We start from the raw sequence: 21,270 nt of genomic DNA on the forward strand, positions 1-21,270 counted from the left end.
TTTTTTTTTTTTTTTTTTTTTTTTTTTTTTTTAATACAAGAGCTGTGTATTTAAAAAATATACAATTTTTATTTTTAATTTCTACAGCATAACCCTGCGGGATATTTTTTGTAACAAACGGTGCAGGACCCTACCCAAACTAATCAATAAAACATCCAAACTCCTGGGGCACCTTCGGAGAGGGGATCAGGTTGTCAGGCCTCTGCCATTGCTGCTACAGTGGCACTGGGTCACTCCTTGTCCCCAGATGCCAAGGCATTTGGAAAGGATGGCAAGGTGGGAGAGAGATGCCAGCTCACACACAGGCATTCCTGCATGGATGCTTTTTTTCCCCTCTTGGCACTGAGGGTGCTGGCTTTCAACAGGTCACATCCCAGCATCCCTGGGCCAGGGTCTTTGCAGCCAGGTCAGCCCACTCAGTGGTCCTCTTGGGCACAGGGGTCCTGGTGTCCCCACATCCCCCCCCCCAACTGCTCTTCCCAGTGTTTAGGAGGATACGGTGAAAGAAGGATGGAATGAAGAACGGGCTAGGCTCAGGAATCCTCCTCCTCCTCCTCTGTCAGTATCCAGCACGCCCACTTCAGCATTGCCTTGGAGATCCTGTGAAAACAGACAGGAGGAGCTGAGGTGAGAGGGAACCCGGCTGCAGACACGGCACAGGGGCAGCTGATGATGAGGGGTAAGGCAGAGGTTGGGAAGTTGCTGTAGGGATGCAAGCAGTGATGCTCACATCCCACAGCAGGGACAAGGGACAGCCACACAAGTCCATGGCTGCACTGACCTGATAGACTGTATCTGCTGGCAGAGCTCGGGGCTTGGTGCCTCATATTTGTACTGGGCTGGTTTCCTCACGTACTGCAAAAGCAAAGGGGAGGGTGAGATGGGTCTGCACCAGACACACAGCTCTGAGAGCCAAATACCCCTAGGAAAACTCTGCAGTCTCTCCCTCAATTGTTTCCTGCTCTTTTGATCTTATTTTACCCAGATATCTTGGAAGATGCTCCAGAAATTGATAGTTCCCACACAGCTCGGGCTCAACCACATCTTCACCATCCCTGGAGGGATTTAAAGGCATGTGGATGTGGCACTTGAGGCCATGGTTCAGTGGTGGGCGTGGCAGTGCTGAGGGAACAGTTACACTCAGTCTCACAAGGTCTTTTCCAGCCTAAGTGATTACAATTCCCACAGTGTTCCCAGATCCTCCACCATCTACACTGACACCTACTTTCAACTTCCCATCCCCACGGGACGGTGAGGAAAGATGCTGGGAATGGACGTGAGGGGTGTGGGCACAGAGAACCTCCCCAGAGACCCCCCCAGGCCCCAGGGACCCCACCAGCTGCTTCATATCTACCGGCTCCAGAGTTCTGCGCTGCTCCGGCCTGGAGCTGGGGCCGCTCGCAGAGGATGACGCTTGCTCTTCTTCCTCCTCCTCCTCCTCTTCCTCCTCAAGCTCCTTTCCATGTTGCAGCCCTGTCTCCTTTCTGCTCTTCTTTGCACCCCGTGGGCTCATGAGCTCTGATCTCCTGCCTGTGCCTGTCCCCCTGCCCCTTGGGGTGCCCTGGGGATGCTGCTGCTCGCCGGGGGCCAGCAGTGCCTGGTCATCTCCCACCATCAGCTTCCTCTTGGCACCTGCAGCAGCTCGGTTCTGTGTCCTGGCAGGAACTGGACAAGGCTTCAAGGCATCTGGAGGGAAAGCTGTGCCACTGGAGCACGCCTGCTCCCCGTGAGGCATCCTGTCGGGCATGGATTGCAAGCTGGTGCTGGGCAAGACAGGGAAATCTGGAGAAAGAGTTGGCAGGGGGGCCTGAGAACCCCTTGATCCCTGCAGGCCTTGAGCAGCGCAGGGGGCACCACAGGCTGCCCCCAAAGCTGATGCTGCCTGGCTGGTGCTGGTCTTCACCGGACTGGGACTGCTGTAGGAGCAGAGCAAGGAGGGAGAGAAAGTCTGTACCGGCTCTCCCTGTGGCAATCTCTTGGGAGAGTCCTGGCTACACAGTTCTAGCAGGTCGGGGGTGTTGCTGTCAGCAGACACATCTTTCTGGGTCTTCAGGGAAGCGTCAGGTTGAAAGGTCTTCTCTGGTAAGAGGAAACACATCATCAGTTTGGGCAGGGGGCTGGTGGTGGGACCTGCCCCGGCATGTCAGTGCGGGCTGGAGTGTCAGAGCTGGAATGATGCAGGCACAGGGCAATGGGAACAAAGCCAGGTTAGAGCTGGGGCACATGCAGCTCTTGGTTGCAGATCAAGTACTAATTTTTGCCCAGGGAAAATCAAGCCAGCATCCAGGATGAGCTACACCCAATGAGAAGAGAGGAGTTGTCTCCTGCCAGCAAGGCAGGCTGGATGCCCTGGGACATGGGGACTCACCATCTGAAGAGCTCGGGGTCAAAGACAATGGGGGGACCCTGTTCCAGGGGTTGTCCAGGGATCCCTCCAAGCTATCAGACAAGGCCAGTGACTCAGCATCTGCAAGGAAGAGGCTGGAGGGTTGACCCTGGCAAAGAAAGTAGCTGCCCACTTCCAACCCTGTGCACAATGTCTCAGACAGAGACAGCTCTCGAGAGGAGTTCTGAAACCCTTTCCAGCCCCAAATGGGGTGTATTCCAAGACCCCAGCCAGTAGGCAGTGGAGAGGCAGACGCTGCCCAAAGAACAGGCAGTGGGAGGAAGACCTTCTCCTACACCTTGCACTATCCAGGACAGCATCTCCCTTCACCTCCTCCTCTACACGGAGCTTCTGCAGGTACTTGTGCAGCAAAGCTTTGTGACACCAAGCTCAGTGAGGTGACACAAAGCCATCCTGGTGCTGAACCAGAGTCAGTAAGGAGCCTACACTTGGGCAGGAGACTCGGGCTCTGTGCTGGCATCAAAGGGACAAAACGACTTGTGTTCCCAGCATAATGAACCAAAGATGCTCTGCTTCAGGAGGCTGCAGGAACAGAACCACTCCCTGCCTGCTCAAAGACTGGGCCATGCTGGTACCTCCTCTGCTCAGTCCAAGGAGACGGGTTGAGCCAACTGCATAGGAAACTAATAAGAGGCTGGATGGGATCTGGAGCAAGTCCAGAGGAGGCCATGAGGATGATCCAAGGGTTGGAGTACCTCTGCTATGAAGACAGGCTAGGCTAAGTTGGAGTTATTCAGCCTAGAGTATAGAAGGCTACAGGCAGAATTCAGAGCACCTTCCAGTACCTAAAGATACTCCAAGAGGGATGGAGAACTTCTGACAAGGGCATGGATTTACGGGATAAGAGGGAATGGCTTCAAACTGACAGAGGGCAGGGTTAGATTATATATCAAGAAGAAATTCTTTCCTGTGAGGGTGGGGAGGCCCTGGCATAGGCTGCCCAGAGAAGCTGTGGCTGCCCCATCCCTGGAAGTGTTCAAAATCAGGTTGGATAGGGTTTGGAGCAATCTGGTCTAGTGTCCCTACCCATGGCAGGGGATTGGAACTAGACAGTCTTTAACATCCCTTCCAACACAAACCATTCTGGGATCTGGAGGACCCGCTACTCACGGCTGGCTTGGGATACAACACTTGGGTCCCCTGGCACTGTCCTGTCATCACTACTCTTCCCAGAAGTTGTTTTGTTTGTATCTGCAATGAAAGGGGCACTGTTGGTTGCACCCCAGCACGTGGCACAGCCAGAGCAAAGGAACTGTCCTCCCTACTCCAGGAAGCCCCTCATTTCCTATGGTCAGGTGCTGCACTGCCCACCTGGGTACCCTGCAAATGCAGACACTGCACTGACCTGTCTTGGAAGAATCACAAGCAACTTCCTCCTCCTCAGGAGGGATCACCAAGGTGTCAGCTGGGACCATGAAAACATCCTGACCCTGCTGAAATGAGACATGTTATGTGGTTTTCCCTCTCTGGGTGCAGGAGCCCACCTGTACCTGCCAGCTGAACACCATCTCCCACTCCAGCCAACCTCCAGCTCTGCCCACCGCCCTTCCCCTTCCTTCTCCCACCCCACCAGAGCACCACAAGCTGTCGCAGCCCCACCTCAGCTGCTCCCAGAAGCCAGACTGACCTCTTTCTTGCGCTCTGCCTCCCACTCGGTGACAGGAACCTCATCCGTCACCGTCACCGGCTTCTCCTTGGGCATCCGTAAATCCAAGCATTCCTCAGCATTTTCCTTCAAAATGTCCAGCTGGTTCTGTCCTATGGCATCGATCAGCTGAGAGATGGAGGGGTCTGAAGCAAGAACACACAGACACATGTGGAGGAGACAGCTGAACTCTGGCAATCTCCAGTTGCAAACACTTTCACTCTGCTGCATGACTGTCGTGTGCACTGAAATCTGTGGAAATATCCAAAATTCTGCACTTCCTTTGCTTCTAGAAACTCTCTTTCCTTTCTCCACACTTCCTGGGCCAGCAGCATGAGCACAGCATGCCATGTCCCATACTGCTTCAGCTATCAGCACTATCTCATCCTGCTTTGGGTTTAGTAACATATCCTTGTGAGATCTGGCCATACTTGTGCTACCTCTGCCTAACATACACCAAGCTGAGGAAACCCAGTGACTCTACCAGGCAGCCAGAGCATTGTGTGTCCCCCACAACTCTTTACCTGAGCTGGGAGCATTCTTCACAGCAGGATTCCTCCTGTAATGACCAAGGAGAAGACAAAGCCAGGTTAGGGATGGGTCACATGCAGCTCTTGGTCATAGATCAAGCACCCTGGCTTGGCAGAAGAGGCTTGTGAAAGTTGTGGATCCCCCACTGGGTGCTGGGATTCCAGGGATAGACATCATGGCGCCTCACTCCTGGAGATGGACTGATGGAGGGCCCCAAGTATCTCCAGAGTTGGGTCTCCAAGGGTAGAGGGAGGAATGAGCTGTGCAGGGCTCACGCACCCAGCTGTGCTGCCCACCACTGGCAGCACAGCTTGGAAGCACAAGTTCCCTATGGGTGTTTCCTCACAACTCAGAGGAAGGAGCTGGGGATGAAGAGCCCTCCGTGTCACCAGGATCTCATTTTTCAGCTCTGTCACAATTTGGGGCACAGGTGAATCACAGGTGAATCAGGAGCTGCCACCACACGTACCGGCCCTTGCCAGCTTGCCCTAAACCCAAGCCCAAGCCTGTATGCTCTCATCAGGCTGCCTAGATACACCTCTCAGCCCCACACTTACAGCCACAGCTCCTTTATCTTCTTCACCACAGAAGGCTCCTGGTTCCTGCAGCAAGAGAAAAGCCAGTTACTGATTCTCTCCAAATCCCCATTTTCCATCTCCCTTGCCACGGAGACAATCCCTCTTTCAAAAGGTCCCCACCACAACCAGGTCACACCAGGACCCTGGAGTCAGTGCTGCTCTGGGAAGATGAGGCAGGTTCCCTGAGCAGAGCCCCCCACCCACCCCACAGGCCTTACCCATCGGATGATTCTATCCTCTGCCTCTGGATGGGCAGCACGATGAACTGCTGGGCCGTGAGGTAGAACTCGCAGTCCTCCTGCGGGGAGAAGAGACCCTGCAAGGCACCTCTGCAGTCCCACCTCTGCCCCCACCTCCCCCAGGGCCAGCCAGCACCCACACACCCACCCCAGCTCTGCCACCAATCCCCCAGCCTAAGTGAGGGTCCCCTCACACAGGACAACCCCCCTTAAACGGGGGGTTTATACCCTCCTGTGTCAGCTGATGGCTCCTCAGCCAGCCCAGGGGAGGCTGTGGAGACACCTCTGAACCCCTGAGGGGACAGCAGGCAGCTCTGCCACCAGCCTACACAGGTCTTCTGCAGCTGCCCAACAGTGACAGCCAGGCTGCCCCAGGGGAGATATACCCCATCCCCAGGCAGGGCTCGTCCCCACCCCAGAGCCCAGGCCAGCTGCCACACACCTCCCAGGACCTGCAGATGAAGATGAAGGGCCACCCACCCATCATCTGCCCATCATCTTCACCCATCATCTGCATTCAGCTCCTGGCAGCAGCTGGAAGCAGGGAAGTGTGCAGGCAGCACAGCAAGGTAAAGGAACAGGCTGCCTCTACTCCTCAGAGCACTTACCAGCCTGGCCTCCTCCTGAAAACACACTGTGTACTTCTGCAGGACGATAATTCTGCAGGTGAGGCCGGCAAGCTTGGGCTGCATGTAGGCACTGGAAAAGGAGCAGAGCAGAAACACCTTGGAGAGATGAAGAATGGAGCTGGACCCCCCCAGACACACAGTGGGGCTCCCCCAACAGCTCTGCCAACCACACCAGGGCATGCTGGAACATGTCTAGGCATGAGCAGCAGGGGCTCCTTATTCCTTAATAATTCCTGCCTAAGAGCAGCTTCTTCCTGCTGCTTATCCTTGGCTCTGCTACCTGCACCCCACCAGTTTAAGGGTGTCCAAATGGGGAAACAGAGGAAAGCACTGAAGGAGCAGCCCACGGGTAATGCTCTGGCTCCTTTCACAAAACCCACGGGCTTTTCAGTCCTTCCTAATGGTATCACAACTTCTGCCACAGCCCCCTGCCCATCCCAGCCAGCCAAGAGCAGAGCACAGCATTCCGGTTTGCTTCTCTTAGCAGCTCTTTCACACCAACTTCCCACCCTGAGATTGCTTTAGCTTAACACAACCTGAAACAAGACCAGGCAGGAGCCCCACTAGCAGCTGTGGAGAACCGCCGTCCCAGCCACAGGTGAGTCATGGTGGAACCCACTTTTCCTCTCCCTGCAGAGCTTCGGGTGAAACGACCACGCGGATGTAGTGGGATCCATCGGTGACCTGCAGAGAAGCACTCCGGAGGACCCCAGGCCGGCCAGGAGCAGCTGAGCCACTCAAGACCTGTCAAGAGATTGGGGAGGATGAAAAGAGAAATCTCGTTTATAGACCTGGAAAAGGCTTCCCAGGAAAGCTGTCACGGCACCAAGCCTGCCAGAGTTCAGGAAGCGTTTGGACAATGGTCTCAGACACGTGGTGGGATTCTCACTATGGGCAAGTCCTGGTGGGCAGCAGAGGTGGAGTGGGCTCAGCCCACGTTTCAGGACAGCACCAGTACCAGCAGTGGGCAGGGCTGCTCTCGGGACTGCGTAAAAAAACCTGAAGAAGAGGGTAGGTTTGGGAGTCATAGTCCCTCTCAGTACCCACCCGCACCACCTGCCCAGCCAGGAGATTCTCATGTTCACCCAGCTGGTCATCCTTCTCCAAGAGGCTGACGATCCACGGCTGTAGGACGTAGATTTTGGTAGAAGACACATCCTTGTGTACAAACATAGACCTGCAGGAGAAGAGACACCAAGCCATAAGCAAAGCACCAACATCCCGGGAAGGGTTTTGCATCCCAAACGCAGCCACAAACCCAGGAGATTGCTGAAATCCAGCCCAAATCCCACCACTTCTCCGCAAGGACCCATCCTGAGGGCACCGTGCTGAGGAAGCCACTGCTGAGGGCACGCAGGTTCTGCTGCATCCCTCTTGGGCAGTGGAAGGAGGACACCAGCAGATCTGGAGCGTGTCCAGCCTCCTGTGAGTCTCCCACATGGTTCAGGACCTGTACTTCTACCTCTTCCCTTACTGTTTATTATTCCCCCAATAATTATTTTCCTTTGTCCAGGTATTAACCATAAGTCTCTGAACTGTCAAGGGGAGAAGGATCGGTGATAGGCAGGGCTGGGACAGGCAGGAGCCAGACAGGCAGCGGCTGGGGACAATAGGGATGAGACTAGCAGGGTTGGGACAGGTCAGGGTTGGGGACAGGCAAGGGCTGGAGACAGGGAGGGTTGGGACAGGCAGGAGCCAGACAGGCTGGGGCTGGGACAGGCAGGGTTGGGACAGGCAGGAGCCAGCCAGGTAGGGTTGGGACAGGCAGGAGCCAGACAGGCTGGAGCTGGGACAGGCAGGGCTGGGGACAAGGAGGGTTGGGACAGGCAGGGCTGGGGACAGGGAGGGTTGGGACAGGCAGGGCTGGGGATAGGGAGGGTTGGGACAGGCAGGGCTGGTGCAGGCAGGGCTGCCCCCCTCCCCGGTGCCCCGGTCCCCCCTCACTGCTCGGCCGCCTCCAGCCCCGGCTGGTCCGGCTGGTCCGGCTGGTCCCGCTCCGTGTCCCCTCCGGGAGCAGCGGCCGCCGCCGCCGCCATGGCCGCGACCCCGGAACGGGAAACGGGCCCGGCAGCGGCGGATCCGGGGCGGGGCGGCCGCGGGAGCCATCCCAGCTCCGGCCCTTCCACATCCCCTTCCCCATCCCCATCCTCATCCTCATCCTCATCCCCATCCCCATCCCGATCCCCTTCCACACTCCGGGCGCTTTTCCTGGGCGTTCACGTGCCCTTGTAGAAGAGAAGGATCCGGGGAGACCTTGGAGCACCTTCCAGTACCTGAAAGGCCCGCAAGAGAGCTGGAGAGGGACTTTGGACAAGGGCATGGAATGACAGGACGAAGGGGAATGTCGTGAAACTGCCAGGGGGCAGAGTTAGATTGCATATTGGGAAGAAATCCTTCCCTGTGAGGGTGGGGAGGCCCTGGCACAGGTTGCCCAGAGAAGCTGTGGCTGCCCCATCCCTGGAAGTGTCCAAGACCAGGTTGGATGGGGCTTGGAGCAACCTGGGATAGTGGAAAGTGTCCCTGCCTCTGGCAGGGGGTGGAACAGGGTGAGCTTTAAGGTCCCTTCCAATGCAAACCTTTCCAGGATTACCCATTTTCTTGCCAACTTTCTGGTACCATTTCCCATTCAGTGGTGCACATGTAATGCCAAACCATCCCTGGAACTGTGCATTGTTTTCATGCTCTTTCCTTCAGTTTTGGCTCCAATAGCTCCAAGGAGTCGCAGGGTCTCACCAGGTGGTTGCTCAGGGGAACAGGCATCCTTCCACTACAGGCTTCCACATCCTTTCCCTTCTCTTAAGGCGTTAAAGCCCCTTACCTGATAAAATCTGCCAAGCAAACTGGGAAATATTCAGGCTGAAGGGGTGGCAGATTCTTCCCCTAGCCCAGTTCAGTTGTGGCTCGATGTGGTTGGTGCCTTTTCATCCCTGTGCCAGAGGCTGGGGCTGCATCAACGGGTTGGTGTGAGTGGTGAAATGGCACGACAGGACGGATCAGTGCCACACTGTGTGGGGTTTGCATGGACAGGTTTTGGCAGCAGGGGGGGCTACAGGGGTGGCTTCTGTGAGAAGGTGCTGGCTGGGCCAATCAGGAATGATAGTGACGCCTCTGGGACAACATATTTAAGAAGAAAAAACCCAGTGTTACTGCAGAGGTGTAATTGCAGCCAGAGAAGAGCAGGGTGAGAATATGCGAGAGGAGCAACAGTGCAGACACCAAGGTCAGTGCAGAAGGAGGGGGAGGAGGTGCTCCAGGCGCCGCAGTGGAGATTCCTCTGCAGCCCGTGGTGCAGACCATGATGGGGCAGCTCTGCCCCTGCAGCCCATGGAGGTCAGTGGGGGTGCAGAGACACCCCCCCCTGCAGCCTGCGAAGGAGCCCATGCCAGAGCAGGTGGATGCTCAGAAGGGGTCTCCGAACCTGTGGGAAACCCATGCTGGAGCAGGATCCTGGCAGGGACCTGCAGACCCATGGAGAGAGGAGCCCATGCTGGAGCAGGTTTCCTGGACTTGTGACCCAGTGGGGGGGCCCACATTGGAGCAGCCAGTGCCTGAAGGACTGCACCCTGTGGAAGAGTGACCCACGTCACAGCAGTTCATGGAGAACTGTTGCCCATGGCATGGACTCACGCTGGGGAAGTTCATGGAGGACTGTCTACCATGGGAGGGACCCCATGCTGGAGCAAGGGAAGGACCCTTCTCCCTGAGCAGCATCAGGAACATGTGATGACCAGACCATAGCCCCCATTCCTTGTCACCCACTGGAGGGGAGGAGGTAGAGCTGGGAAGGAGGGAGGGGTGGGGGGAAGGTGTTTTTAAGATCTATTTTACATCCCATTATCCTGCTATGATTTTGCTAGTAATAAATTCAGTTGATATCCCCAATTCGAGTCTGTTTTGCCCACAATGGTATTCAGTGAGTGATCTCTCCCGCCCCTTATCTCAACTCAAGAACCTTTGTTATATTTTTCTCTCCCCTGTCCAGTTGCAGAGGGGAGTGATAGAGCAGCTTGGTGGATGCCTGGCATCCAGCCAGGGTCAACCCACCACACACACAAAAGAGTAGGGAGCAGGGTTTGCTCTTGCAGACAAAAGCTAATTTATTGGGATATTTGTGTGAGGCAGCACACGGGTGGAGGATCAGATCTTCTGAACATGACGGCTGGTCATTGTGTAGTTGCAAAGGTCCTTGTAGCAGCATCTTCAGCTGGAGCAGGAGAGACTCCCCCAGCTTACATCCCCCAGTCCTGCCCAACCAGCTCCTGGATCTGTGGTAATTGATAATCTTAAATGACCTACACAACATCTCCAAACTACCTTAAATATACATATTCTGCTGTTGCAAACTGTCTGTGCAGTTTGGGTGATGCTGCAGCAGGAACCAGCTGGGGAGGCCATGGGATCATAGAATCAGAGAATCATTTAGGTTGGAAAAGACCACTGAGTCCAATCCAGCCATCATCCATCAGATGCTCTGTCCCTCCCTGCAGGGGAGGTTTGGGTTGCCCTGGAGGGTTTCCCAGTGGTCCTGGGGGGGTTTTAGGTTTCTCAGCCTGTTGTTATGGTAAAGGGACACTTGCCTGTCCTGACTGCTCCATTCCCAATGCTGGCTTTGGCACTGCACAAATTAAGGCCAACAAACTGTGCTGTGCAGGGTCAGGAAATACAGCCTTGCCTGCCTGACCTTGGGCAAGGGGAGGGACAGAGGCTGGGATCCCAAGAGGGAGGGTGGTGGTGTGAGAGAGCATCTCAGTGCAGGGACAGGAGTAGTGCTGGCCCTGAAAACTGAGCAGCTCAGGTTTGGAGGAGCAGGGAAGGCACAGAAAGCAGCACTCTAGATATCTAGCCCAGGGCAATCCCTGCCTGGGCAGGACACTTGGCTCCCTTTGCGTCATTCCTCAGCCACCAGGAAAAGTGGATCATGGGTATGGACCACAGCCAAGAGATTGAGGTTCAGGCAGAGAATTTCCGAGAGCCACAGGCTGGTGCAAGTCCTCATGGGAACATGTGAGATAACCAAGTAGCAAAAGGCACCCGCAGAGTCCGGGTGAGAGCAGTGCAGCCAAGGACAGAGCAGCATGGCAGGGCTCCGTGTCCGCTCCCTTCTGGTGACTGGGGCCAACAGGGGCATTGGCCTGGGGCTCGTCCAGCACTTCCTGAAGATGCCAAACCCACCCCAGTGGGTCTTTGCAGGCTGCCGGGACCCCAAGGGACAGCGAGCAAAGGTGAGGCTGGGCTGGGAGGCAGTGGCTATGCTGGGGGACGGGAGCACTTGGTGCCATGGTGGAGACTGGAGCGAGGAGGGGGTTTGTGAGGGGCTGGAGCTGCGGCTGGGCACCCACAGCACAGGGCAGGTGGGCTGGGACACCGTGGGAGCAGCTGTGCATGGGATGTTTGACGGGAACAGCGGCACATGGCACGTGCAGGAGGCACAGAGCCCCATGTGATGGGAGCAGGGCAGCTGGAGCAGGGTGTTGGGCACAAAGCAGTGCAGGGATGGAGCCAGAACGACATGGGCTTTGCCTGAGAAAAGCTGAGCCCCTCTGCAGCCCCTCCTGCCTCTCCGTGCCCACACAGTGCCCTCTCTTGCAGGAGTTACAGAATTTGGCCTCCAAGCACCCCAACCTGGTCATAGTCCCGCTCGGTAGGTGCCCCGAGGTGGGGAACCTGTGCCTCAGTTCCTCTGGCGAGTGCCCAAGCGCTGGGCACACCCTGGCAGTCCCTGTGCTGGGAGGGAGCCGTGCCAATGGGCTGGTGCTTGTGGGGCCATCGGGTGCTGCCAAAGCTTCCGCCTATGACCAGCTCTGAAGCATGTCCCTGGGGGAAAACAGGACACCCCAAGCCACCACAGGGACACTGATCTCCCCTATATCGGCTCTGCAGAAGTTGCCAACTCTGCCAGCATCAACGCAGCTGCAACCACAGTCAGGGAGCACGTGGGGGGCTCCGGGCTGAACCTTCTCATCAACAATGCTGGAATTGCCAAGATAACCTTGCTTGAAAATGAGACACCAGAGGACATGACTGAGACTTACACCACCAACACGATTGGGCCTCTGCTGATGGGCCAGGTGAGACCCTCACCCAAGCTGGGCTGTCCTGGGGGAGCGTGAAGGGCTGGTGGGAGGGGGCCCTGCTTCCACTCTGGAGCCTGATGGGCTCTCAGTTGATGAGGAGCTTGTGGAGCCATGGGCTGGAGCTCAGGAGCTGGAGCCTGGCAGGCTGGGGCAGTGGGGAGAGGAGGGAGAATGTTCTGATGCTGGTGCCAGTGCTGCCCACTGTGGAAGGAGCTGGTCCTCTCCCCTGGGCCACATCCATGTCTCCCCTGTCTCCTCTTCCTCCTCGCAGGCATTCCTGCCCTTGCTGAAGAAGGCTGCCCAGGGGAGCCCGGGCTCAGGGCTGAGCTGCAGCAAGGCAGCCATCGTCAACATGTCCAGCGTTGCTGGCTCCATCACTAATCCATATGGTTGGGAACTGATGCAAGCTACCTCGTACCGCTGCAGCAAGGTACTGTCACACCGTGCTGGGGACAAATTTGCTTCCCCTGCTCTGCCACAGCCACAGGTCCCCTTGCAGCCCCCCCTCTCCTCCCACCACCATCCCTGCCCTGTCTCCCCACAGGCTGCTCTGAACATGCTGAGCAAGTGCCAGTCCCTGGCATACAAGGAGCACGGCATCTTCTGTGTCGCTCTCCACCCTGGTTGGGTGCAAACTGACATGGGCAGCTCTGCTGGACACACGGTAGGAATTATATCATGGTGGCTCCGTCAGAGCCCATGTGCTGACTTTCCATGGTTGGAAGTTACTGCCATGATTCCCTGCACACAACTTCCCATCCTACCTGATCTCTGCCAGGACAGCTCTCCCTATCCTTGTCCCGGGTGCTGGGTGCCCCCATCCCCTTGGTTCCCTGCTCAGCCCCTCTGCCTGAGGTTGTCGGTTTTCCCCTTGCCTTGGAGTGGGTCCTTCCCCTGGCTCCAGCTGCTCCAGGGCCCTCAGCCAGGCCTTGGGCACAGGCTGCCTCTCCCCCTTTGCCCCACAGCCCCCCGTGACAGTGGACGACAGCGTGAAAGGGATGCTGAAGGTGCTCTCCTCCCTCTCCGAGAAGGACACCGGCACCTTCCTGGACTGGGAAGGGAAGGTCGTGCCCTGGTGAGACACCAGTTCAGGATCGTGGCAGCGGGACCCTTTGCTGCTGCTCCCATCTGCCCCATATCCTCAATAAACCCCTGTCAAGAGCCCTCAGCTCTGCTGTGCATTGCCAGCTCATGGGGTGGCCCCTTCCTGGTTGCCCCACTCCTCAATCCCACAACTGCCACTGGATCCATGGCTGTTGTTGCACCCCCATGAGTGACAACATACAGGTCTCACGGCACTGCAACAACCCTCTGGAGACCTCTCCTCCAGGAGGCACTGGAGGAGCCAGGGCAGAGGCCCTTCCATGGAGTCAAAAGATCTTCTGAACACCTGCAGGGCTGGCTTTCCCCCTCTCCAGCTGCAGGGCACCCCAGGGCTATGCTCAGCCTGGGCTGCCCAAGGGGCTGGAGTCACGGGGACCAGCTGCCCTCTCCCCTCAGCTGGGGGATGCCTGGTCACAGGTGGGACAGACAGACACACAGCACTTGGGAAGTGCACAGTGAGCATGTGCCGGGCTCGGGTGGGGAGTTTGAGGCTGGGTATGTGGAGACAGAGCAGAGAGACATTAGCTCACAGACTTTACAGAGGGGGGGGGTACAGAGAGACTACAGGGTCATGTAGAGGGTGGGGAAGGGGAGAGACCCTGCTTCCCAATCCCTTCCCCTCTCCCTGACAGCCCAAGGTGGGCTGAGGGCAAGCAGGGTGACCACTCAGAGAGGTGAGTCAGCAAGCGGGAGGCTGCAGCATGGGCAAGAGAAACCATCCATCTGTCCATCACCAGGGCAGGCAGTTTCCTTCCCAGTCGAGGAAGGCTCCGGAGGCGTCCTGCGAGAGGCTGGCCAGCACGGTCAGGATGCCCCGCACGCTCTGCTCCACCGTCAGTGGTGCCTGCAGGAGGGGACAAGGCACAGCATCACTGCCATGGGCTGTGATCAGCACAGAGAGCAGCTCTTGGGCAGAGGAGAGGGTGTGCAGCCTGGGAGCAGCACCCACAGTGCTCATGGGGATATTTTTCCTTACTGCCACCCCTATGTTCTCCAGGCTGGGAGGAGGGGAGACATGGCTGGCTGTGTTGCTTGCTGCCTGCTCCCTGCTTGCTCTGACCCAGGAGATGGTCCTGGCAGCCCACACAACATCCCCCAAGTGCCCCTGCCCACCCCAAGACATGGGGGTACAGGGGGGGTTCTGCTGTCCCTCCCCTGTACAGCCCAGTACCTTCTCCGTCCCCATGTCAGTCTTCACCCAGCCAGGATGGATGGCCACACACAGGATCCCCTTGTCCTGGAGCTCCACAGCCAAGCACCTTGTCACCATGTTCTGGGCAGCCTGGAAGAGGCACAGCCCTGCCAGCACGACCTGGGGTGCGGGTGGGCAGGAGGGGGCACATTTCCAGGGCAGAAAATGGCTGTGGAGGTGGGCAATGGGACTTGGCCCCTGGGCAAAGCATCAGCACGACCTGCCTGGAAGGCTCAGTCCCGGGTGCTGCTGTCCCGGTCTCTGTGCTGCTGCCTGGGAGAACCAGGCAGGGGGTGGGTGAGTGGGGCAGGGGGTGCCCCCATGGCCTTTCCCCCTCCACGGGCACCGTGCATGGCAGAGCATCCCCAGCACCTCCCCTGTCACCTCACCTTGCTGGCACGGTACGGGTACATGGGGGCCTCCTGCACCCCGAGGCACAGCCCGAGGGATGCCAGTTTGGTGGAGATGTTGATGGCCGCGGCCCTGCTGCAGCTCAGCCCCTCCTTCCCTGCGCCCTTCGCCGCCTGCTCCAGGAGCGGCAGGAATTCCTGAGGCAAAGACACTGATGCTCTGTTCAGGCCTGACAAGCTCCCAGCTTGAGGACTGCCCTGGAGGGCTCTGTCACACGCCACGGATGAGCAGCTGGACGGACACCCCTGGCAGAAGGGCAGGGGATGGGGAGGATGCCCCAAGGAGTGGCCAGGCTCCAGCCTTTCCCCTCCCCAGGGAAGGAGCAAGCTGGCACAGCCAGCCTGGGGCGGGCAGGAGCTCCGGCTGGGGAGGAACAAAGCGAGGGAGGTGTCGGGGCTGGGCTGCCCTGCCAAGCTCCCCTGGGTGGGCAGGGGAGACCCATGGAGGTGGTCTTATTCCCATCAGGGAACATACCCCCAAGCAGGAGAAACCCAAAAGGTCCACATGTACCTTGGTAACCTGCAGTGGCCCAACCACGTTGGTGGCAAACACGGCGAGCATCTCCTGGGGATCCAGGGAGTGCAGCGTGGCGTGTGAGCTGACACCTGCGTTGTTGATGAGCAGGTTCAAGCCCTGGTCCTTCAGATAAGACCCCACAGTCCCCACGGCCCCTCGGATGCTGGGCAGGTTCACTGTGTCTGCCAGGGCAAAAAGCAAAGTGGAGCAGAGCTCCTGCAGGTCACACAGCACCCACTGGAGATTGTGCTGTGGCTGGAATGGCTCTTTCTAAACCAGCATTATCCAGAAAGGACACAGCAGGTTTAGCAGGTCAGGTTAATGAGCACATTGAAATGATCAGCAGCCTGTCCTCACCTCTTGGTTTCACAGGCAAATTAAACCTCAATTCAACCCATTTTGGCTGTATGGGGGCTACTGGCAGGAAAAACTTGCTGTATTTGCTTGCTGTACTCAAGGAATTTATGACTGCAGAAGGGATGCTTGGTCCTTGCACACTGAGACTCCCAAATTTATTTGCACTGGGAGCCAACACAGATGGGCACATTTTAAGGACAGACATCATCTTTGGGGAAACAACCAAACTATGCTCTTCAAGCCCTTCTGTACTTCACAGCAGCTACAGGGGCTGTTAACACAGAGGGGATTATTAGATTGGATGAAAATCCTTTCTGTTTTATACCACTTTGACCAATCATTTTGAGTTACCTTTGCCTTTTTAAACAATTTGTGCTTAAATTGATCTTCCACAGAGCAACTTCCCATAGTTTTGCAGCCATTGGTATGCAAAAATCCATCTTTTTTCCTATCATTTTCTTCTGTTTAGATTTTTATTTGCTTCCTGTTGTTACTCACAAGGATTTGGAGCTCACAGATGAGCTAAGGTGAGTACAAGTAATAAAAGATTTGGGATGTAAACTGCAGTATTTGGTTGCAGGCTCTGAGTCCGAACTTCCCCATCCCTACTGGCCAAGTTGTGGGGACAACCCCTCTCAAGCAACAGAAACAACTGAAACTGGGCTAACAGGGATAAGCATCCCCAATGCCTTCCTCTTTGTTTAAATACTGGTATGGTTTTGAGATTCTGCCATGCTTTTATTGCAGGATTTTTTGGCTAAGGCAATAAAAATGGTATTTTTTTTAACTTTGTGTTCAGCTTTTGGGGTTGCTTGTTGGGATTTGTGTCCCCTACCGGGTGCTCACCCCCTGAAGTGGCTGTTGTTTGTTTAAAAGGGTCATCTAAACACCTTCAGGATCTGAAATGGGCGGGTTAGGCCAACATTAAATGTTATATATTGCCTTTTAATACCTCAACTGATCCCCTAAGAACCATGAATATTCAAGCATACGGGCATGTTAGAGTGTGCCCTTGCTCCCCTTGCACATTTCTGTGCCCATTTTTTGCAGATGCCAATCTGATGAGCCTGCTGGGAGGGGGTGACCGCAGGGCTTGATTCCTCTTTTTTTGCAACACTTTGGCCCCTGAGCTGAGTTTCTGTTCTCACGCTTAGACAAGAGTGACTTAGCAGAGGTTTCCAAGACTGAAGACTCCCTTCTTGGAGTACTTCATGCACTGACGAGCAGCAGAACCACCCTTTTTCCTGGCATTTTTAACGAGCCTGGTGTCTTTATGGTGGTAAGCAGGTATGTGAGTGGCATGGGACTTGTGCAGCACACACCTTTGTAGAGGTGTCCTGAAAACATTTGTGGGGAATGTGAGGGGCTGGAGCCTTGGGATTCGAGAGGGCATGGCCAGCTGCAGGACATCACAGAGAGCTTTGGAATGAGTTCTCTTTGGATAAATCGGATGAAGTTCAAGGCTCTCCACCACAGTGAGGGATCTTTTGGTCACTTGGTGAATGATTAACTGCTCTGTTTGGATTAGCTGAATCATTGCTCTGAGGGGTACATGTTTCTAGTTCTATGTCACCAAATTTGCTTAGGGAGTAAACTTTTGTCTCCTTAGAGGAAATGAGATAAGGATAAGAAAGAAAGAGAGAACAAAAAGAAGTGACAGATCAATTGCACACATTTTGGAGTTACTTTTTAACTCCTTTCTGAAAAGTCCATTCCTGTTGCTGGTTTGGAGACAACCTTTCCTTAAGATGGAGCAAGACAGCCTGAAGCAGCTTCTCTTTTAAAAAAATATTTTGTTGCTGTTGATTCTTCAGGGTTTTTTAGCTTATTTTGGGACATAATTGATAGTCTGGGGTTTGGGCGTATGTCTTTTAGTAGAGGTTGTTTATGTAGTGGTCAGTCCTTTGAGATGTCCCTTTTTATGTTGGCCATGCTTTAGTGAGCTTACTTCCCATCATGTACTGCCAGTTGGGGCTCACAGCTAATTTTTTTTTATTACAGAGAAGGTGTTTTACTTTAATAATCTACTTAATAGCTAGAGAAAGATTTGCTGCCTCTTTGTAGTAAAAGCCTGACTTCAGGAATGTCGTATTTGCTAAGAAATGCTAAAAAACCTGAACTTTGAAAACCTGCACTTTTCAGGTGTTTTCAAACAAATAAATAGGTAGATAAATAGGTAGATACTTATACGGTCTTTGCATGACCTTTATTCAATTTTCTTATTACTGGCTACAGTGAAATACTCAGAAATATTTAGAAGCTCTGGCTGCTCCCCACCTCTCTTATTACAGCGATGGTAATTCTGGTGCAAGCGCTTTCCCAAAACACTTCTTTTGGATTTGGATGGGCTTTTTAACCAACTCCTCATTAATAAAAAGGGCAGCTGTGAGCAGCCTCCACTCTCTCAGACACAGGAGAACACAGGAGATCTCTGCCTCCTCGAAACACATCCACAGGAGATCAGATTCCTCAGCCTGGTGCTCCCTATCTCTCCGGGCTTCACTCCAACACTGTCCTACCCTGTGAGCCCCCAGCCCTGTCCAGCACCCTGGAAGCTTCCTTCCTGACTTTGCCAACTCCAAACACCACTATGGCTGGTCTCCCTTTTCTCTCCAAGTCCCTGTGCTGTCCAGGTCCATTTGCTACCTTCTCCTGCTGCTCTCAAGCACTGCTGACAAAGGCCACTTCCATGGGAGCACAGAAGGGACAAGAGGACATCTCCTCAGCCTAGGATGTGGACATCCCAAACTGGAGTATGCTTATGAGTCTAAGCATCAGCCTGGGATACCAGTACCACCACAAAGCCAGATTTCCCATATGCAGCCTTTTAACCTATTTTTTCCTCCCTTTTTTACCTGCAGTGAAAGAAATGCTGACCGTGGCCACTTCCAAGCAGATCCCAAACCAACTCTCCCACTTAGGAACCATCCCGTAGGTTTGCTTGCTGTGCCCTGCCTTCCTTTGCTTTGTGACCCATGTGTCCCAGCCCAAAACTTGGCCACTGTGTTTAGCATCTTTGGGAAGAGATGCCTTTCCCATGAAACTTGCTCAGATGAGGTGTCCGGACCCACCTCTGCCTCCTCTGAATCCAGTTCGACTGCCCCAACCAGAGGACAGCTTCACTTGAAGTGAATGGATCCCTCCCCACGGATCCCTCCCCACCTGGCAGGGCTAGAGCTTCCTGGCCAAGCTGCCCCTGGTCCCATCCCCGAAGCCAGCAGACAACTGGAAGCAATGCTGGATCAAAGGAGAAAGATTGCTCCATACCTAGCTGGACCAGTTTGATGCTAGCGTGCTGGGCAGCTAATTCTTTCAGGGCCTGGAAAAGTGATGGAGTAGGCAGGAGGTTAGAAGTCACTGGCAGCACAGCCAGGTGTCCCACCCCTGCTCCCAGGTCACCGAGCCAGGATGGCTTTGCTTTCTTTGGGGAAAGTGTGTGGGGCCCTTCCCAGTGGATGGGGTAGGGCAGCATCCCTACAGCCAGCAGGAGAATGGTGCTGCTGGGCTTTGGCACTGCCCCCCCATCCTGAGTGATCCCAGCATGGAGAAGGGATTGTCTGGCCACTGGCACAGCCAGGAGTGAGTGTTGAAGATATGTCTGCCTCTCCAGCCTCATCCCACCCAGCTACATCAGGCACTGCCTTATCCAGGGCACTTGGGGGTTATGAAACCCCCCCAGAGCACTCCTGCCCCCACTGCTGGGCGACCCAGCCAGGTCCAGAGCCAGCGGGGAGCTGTCAGGGCTGTGGGAACCGTGGATTCCCTCTGCCCACCTGGCTCAGGACCATCCCCGTGCCCTGTGCCCACACTGACCTTCCCTCTCGGACCCTCGGGGTCACGGCAGGTGGCAAAGATGTGCTGGGGGGGCCAGGGGCTGGCAGCGAGCTGCCGCACAAGCTCCAGCCCGATGCCCCGGTTGGACCCCGTCACCAGGACGCTCCGAGCCAGCGCAGCCATCCCCGCAGCCTCCACGCCGGGCGGTGACACATGGCAGGATTGCTGCCTGCTTGGCGTGAAGAGGAGCCAGGTACAGCCCAGGGTGTGGCTCCGGGCGCCCACGGGGACGGGGACAGTGCCAGCACCAGCCCTGGCCCCTCGCCTGCCCCAAACGGAGCCAGGGGCCCAGGAGGATCAAGAGGTCTCCAATGTTTTGGCACGTGAGGCTGCGTGTCTCCTGCATTACCCAGAGGAAAGTTGTGGGGATGGGTCCATCCCATCTGGATGTGCCCAGTGGGACATATCTGTTGCTCAGCCTGGCAGAGGGGACAGAACTGCCTATTGCCTGGGTATTGAGTGCTTCTACATTTGGTGATCACCAAAGAAATACATGGAAGGTAGTGAAGGGGCCCCGGGTTTGGAAGATGAGGTTTCAGGTGACACAGAGCATGGAGAGGAGAAAGCAATGATGTTTCTTTCCATCGTAGTGGCCAGACTATGGCCCCCATGAGAAGTAAGTGTGCTGGGTGTGGATTTGGGTGGTGTTGGAGTGGGACCTGCTGTAGCAGACGTTCTTGAGGGTGTAATCACCTGTGCAAGCAATTGCACTGTACAGACTTGCCTGCTCCTGCTGCTATCTGCCAGCAGCATCCAGAGCAGAGTTCCCATTAGGAACCAATAAGACTGGAGTTTCCTCTTTTCCTTTCAGGCTCCTCGGGAAGGAGACAACAGAAACAAGCGAAGTAAGGGCTCCAGGACCAGGAATGGTGGGAATGGCTGCGGGCCAGCACTGAGGAGGGGAGGCAAGCACCAAGCAACCTTTGGAAAGGGCTGACCGATGGTAGCCAAGGACAGCAGCACAGGCATGCTGATGGCTTGGGAATCACAGCCCAGGAGCAGAAAGGATCCACTGGGGAAGAGATGCTCTCTCCATGGGAACAGCCAAGGCTTCAGGCAGGGAGTGGGGCTGTGTTGGGTGGCCAAAGCTCTTGATCCGGCACCGCACCGTCATTGTTGCAAAATGTGGAATGTGTCTCTAGATTATCTCAAGTCAGGATGTTCTTTGATGTTAGATTTTTGTATACTTTCAAGCCTAATCAGCAAGAAAGGAGGGCTAATCAGTGGAACAGGCAGCAGCCAGCATCCCTTACTCAAGGACATTCTGGAACTAATAAGCTTTAGGGATGACATTGCTAACTTGGCAAAATACTCAAGGTCCATGTGTCCTAGACCTGAACTATCTTCATTATAATACTAAAAATCACACCTACAGGTCAAAAGGACCGTGCCCAGGTGAAGACCCTCGCCCTGAGCATGTGCAGAATTTATCTGGGGTTGTGTGATTTGTATGGGAATTACTAATCAATCCTAATAGAGTGGACTGAAAAGTTACTGTAACACTTGCAAAGTCACTAACTCAGAATTTGCGTGTAAACACCAGCACGGAAAGTCCAGTGGGGCGTGCTGCACTTGTGGAACACCACCGAGCACCCAGGCTCGGGCAGCTCTGAAATCAGGAATCAGTGTCTGTCTGTCTGTCTGTCTGTCTGTCTGTCTCTCTCTCTCTCTCTTGTGTGTCATTACTGGCTCGTTGCACACGGGGGAAAACAAACCCGATTTCTGAGTGTGACCCCCACTGCGCCCACAGGGC

At 55.4% G+C, this 21,270-nt stretch overlaps 3 protein-coding genes and 1 long non-coding RNA gene across 9 annotated transcripts; 2 read left to right on the forward strand and 2 right to left on the reverse strand.

The window, feature by feature from the left end:
- Nucleotides 1-49: 49 nt before the first annotated feature.
- On the reverse strand, nucleotides 50-8,068 carry LOC113948733 (adrenocortical dysplasia protein homolog). Of its 5 annotated transcripts, none has more exons than XM_027646571.1 (14): nucleotides 7,974-8,068; nucleotides 7,077-7,206; nucleotides 6,649-6,773; nucleotides 6,009-6,099; nucleotides 5,380-5,459; nucleotides 5,141-5,185; nucleotides 4,577-4,611; nucleotides 4,035-4,198; nucleotides 3,753-3,837; nucleotides 3,518-3,598; nucleotides 2,369-2,467; nucleotides 1,355-2,079; nucleotides 782-855; nucleotides 50-600 (listed from the first exon to the last, which is right to left on the reverse strand). In XM_027646571.1, exons 1-14 carry the CDS (start codon nucleotides 8,063-8,065, stop codon nucleotides 534-536), a joined length of 1,893 nt encoding a protein of 630 aa, XP_027502372.1. In that variant the 5' UTR covers nucleotides 8,066-8,068; the 3' UTR covers nucleotides 50-533. The 5 variants fall into 5 exon arrangements, with proteins under 5 accessions (XP_027502372.1, XP_027502371.1, XP_027502374.1 ...); XM_027646570.1 differs by having other exon boundaries at nucleotides 3,753-3,840; XM_027646573.1 differs by lacking the exon at nucleotides 3,518-3,598.
- On the forward strand, nucleotides 478-13,271 carry LOC113948766 (C-factor-like). Of its 2 annotated transcripts, none has more exons than XM_027646666.1 (8): nucleotides 478-482; nucleotides 1,948-1,950; nucleotides 11,099-11,251; nucleotides 11,619-11,670; nucleotides 11,910-12,097; nucleotides 12,375-12,533; nucleotides 12,648-12,767; nucleotides 13,069-13,271. In XM_027646666.1, the coding sequence occupies exons 3-8, from the start codon at nucleotides 11,105-11,107 to the stop codon at nucleotides 13,180-13,182; spliced, it is 780 nt and encodes a 259-aa protein (XP_027502467.1). In that variant the 5' UTR covers nucleotides 478-482; nucleotides 1,948-1,950; nucleotides 11,099-11,104; the 3' UTR covers nucleotides 13,183-13,271. The 2 variants fall into 2 exon arrangements, with proteins under 2 accessions (XP_027502467.1, XP_027502466.1); XM_027646665.1 differs by lacking the exons at nucleotides 478-482; nucleotides 1,948-1,950 and adding exons at nucleotides 9,521-9,525; nucleotides 10,748-10,754.
- A 503-nt stretch (nucleotides 13,272-13,774) lies between these two features.
- On the reverse strand, nucleotides 13,775-19,688 carry LOC113948782 (C-factor-like). The gene is made up of 6 exons (XM_027646690.1): nucleotides 19,497-19,688; nucleotides 18,951-19,002; nucleotides 15,321-15,508; nucleotides 14,789-14,947; nucleotides 14,379-14,489; nucleotides 13,775-14,051 (listed from the first exon to the last, which is right to left on the reverse strand). Exons 1-6 carry the CDS (start codon nucleotides 19,638-19,640, stop codon nucleotides 13,938-13,940), a joined length of 768 nt encoding a protein of 255 aa, XP_027502491.1. The 5' UTR covers nucleotides 19,641-19,688; the 3' UTR covers nucleotides 13,775-13,937.
- On the forward strand, nucleotides 15,412-21,146 carry LOC113948787. Its single transcript, XR_003528228.1, has 3 exons — nucleotides 15,412-16,210; nucleotides 18,545-18,614; nucleotides 20,329-21,146. It is a non-coding gene; the product is annotated as an uncharacterized LOC113948787 (long non-coding RNA).
- Nucleotides 21,147-21,270: the final 124 nt, after the last annotated feature.

The sequence above is a fragment of the Corapipo altera genome, unplaced genomic scaffold (assembly GCF_003945725.1).
Source record: "Corapipo altera isolate COAL_440 unplaced genomic scaffold, ASM394572v1 62, whole genome shotgun sequence".
Taxonomy (NCBI): domain Eukaryota; kingdom Metazoa; phylum Chordata; class Aves; order Passeriformes; family Pipridae; genus Corapipo; species Corapipo altera.

Excerpts from the sequence above, each read along its gene's own strand:
- LOC113948766 (XM_027646666.1), top strand. The coding sequence starts at position 11,105 with ATGGCAGGGCTCCGTGTCCGCTCCCTTCTGGTGACTGGGGCCAACAGG. Across the intron at positions 12,098-12,374 it reads GGCCTCTGCTGATGGGCCAG|GCATTCCTGCCCTTGCTGAA; the intron begins GTGAGACCCTCA and ends TCCTCCTCGCAG. Across the intron at positions 12,768-13,068 it reads GCAGCTCTGCTGGACACACG|CCCCCCGTGACAGTGGACGA; the intron begins GTAGGAATTATA and ends TTTGCCCCACAG.
- LOC113948733 (XM_027646570.1), bottom strand. The coding sequence starts at position 8,065 with ATGGCGGCGGCGGCGGCCGCTGCTCCCGGAGGGGACACGGAGCGGGAC. Across the intron at positions 6,100-6,648 it reads GCTCTGCAGGGAGAGGAAAA|TGCCTACATGCAGCCCAAGC; the intron begins GTGGGTTCCACC and ends CTCCTTTTCCAG. Across the intron at positions 2,080-2,368 it reads GACCCCGAGCTCTTCAGATG|AGAAGACCTTTCAACCTGAC; the intron begins GTGAGTCCCCAT and ends TCCTCTTACCAG.
- LOC113948782 (XM_027646690.1), bottom strand. The coding sequence starts at position 19,640 with ATGGCTGCGCTGGCTCGGAGCGTCCTGGTGACGGGGTCCAACCGGGGC. Across the intron at positions 19,003-19,496 it reads CCGAGGGTCCGAGAGGGAAG|GCCCTGAAAGAATTAGCTGC; the intron begins GTCAGTGTGGGC and ends TCACTTTTCCAG. Across the intron at positions 14,948-15,320 it reads GGCCACTGCAGGTTACCAAG|GAATTCCTGCCGCTCCTGGA; the intron begins GTACATGTGGAC and ends TCTTTGCCTCAG.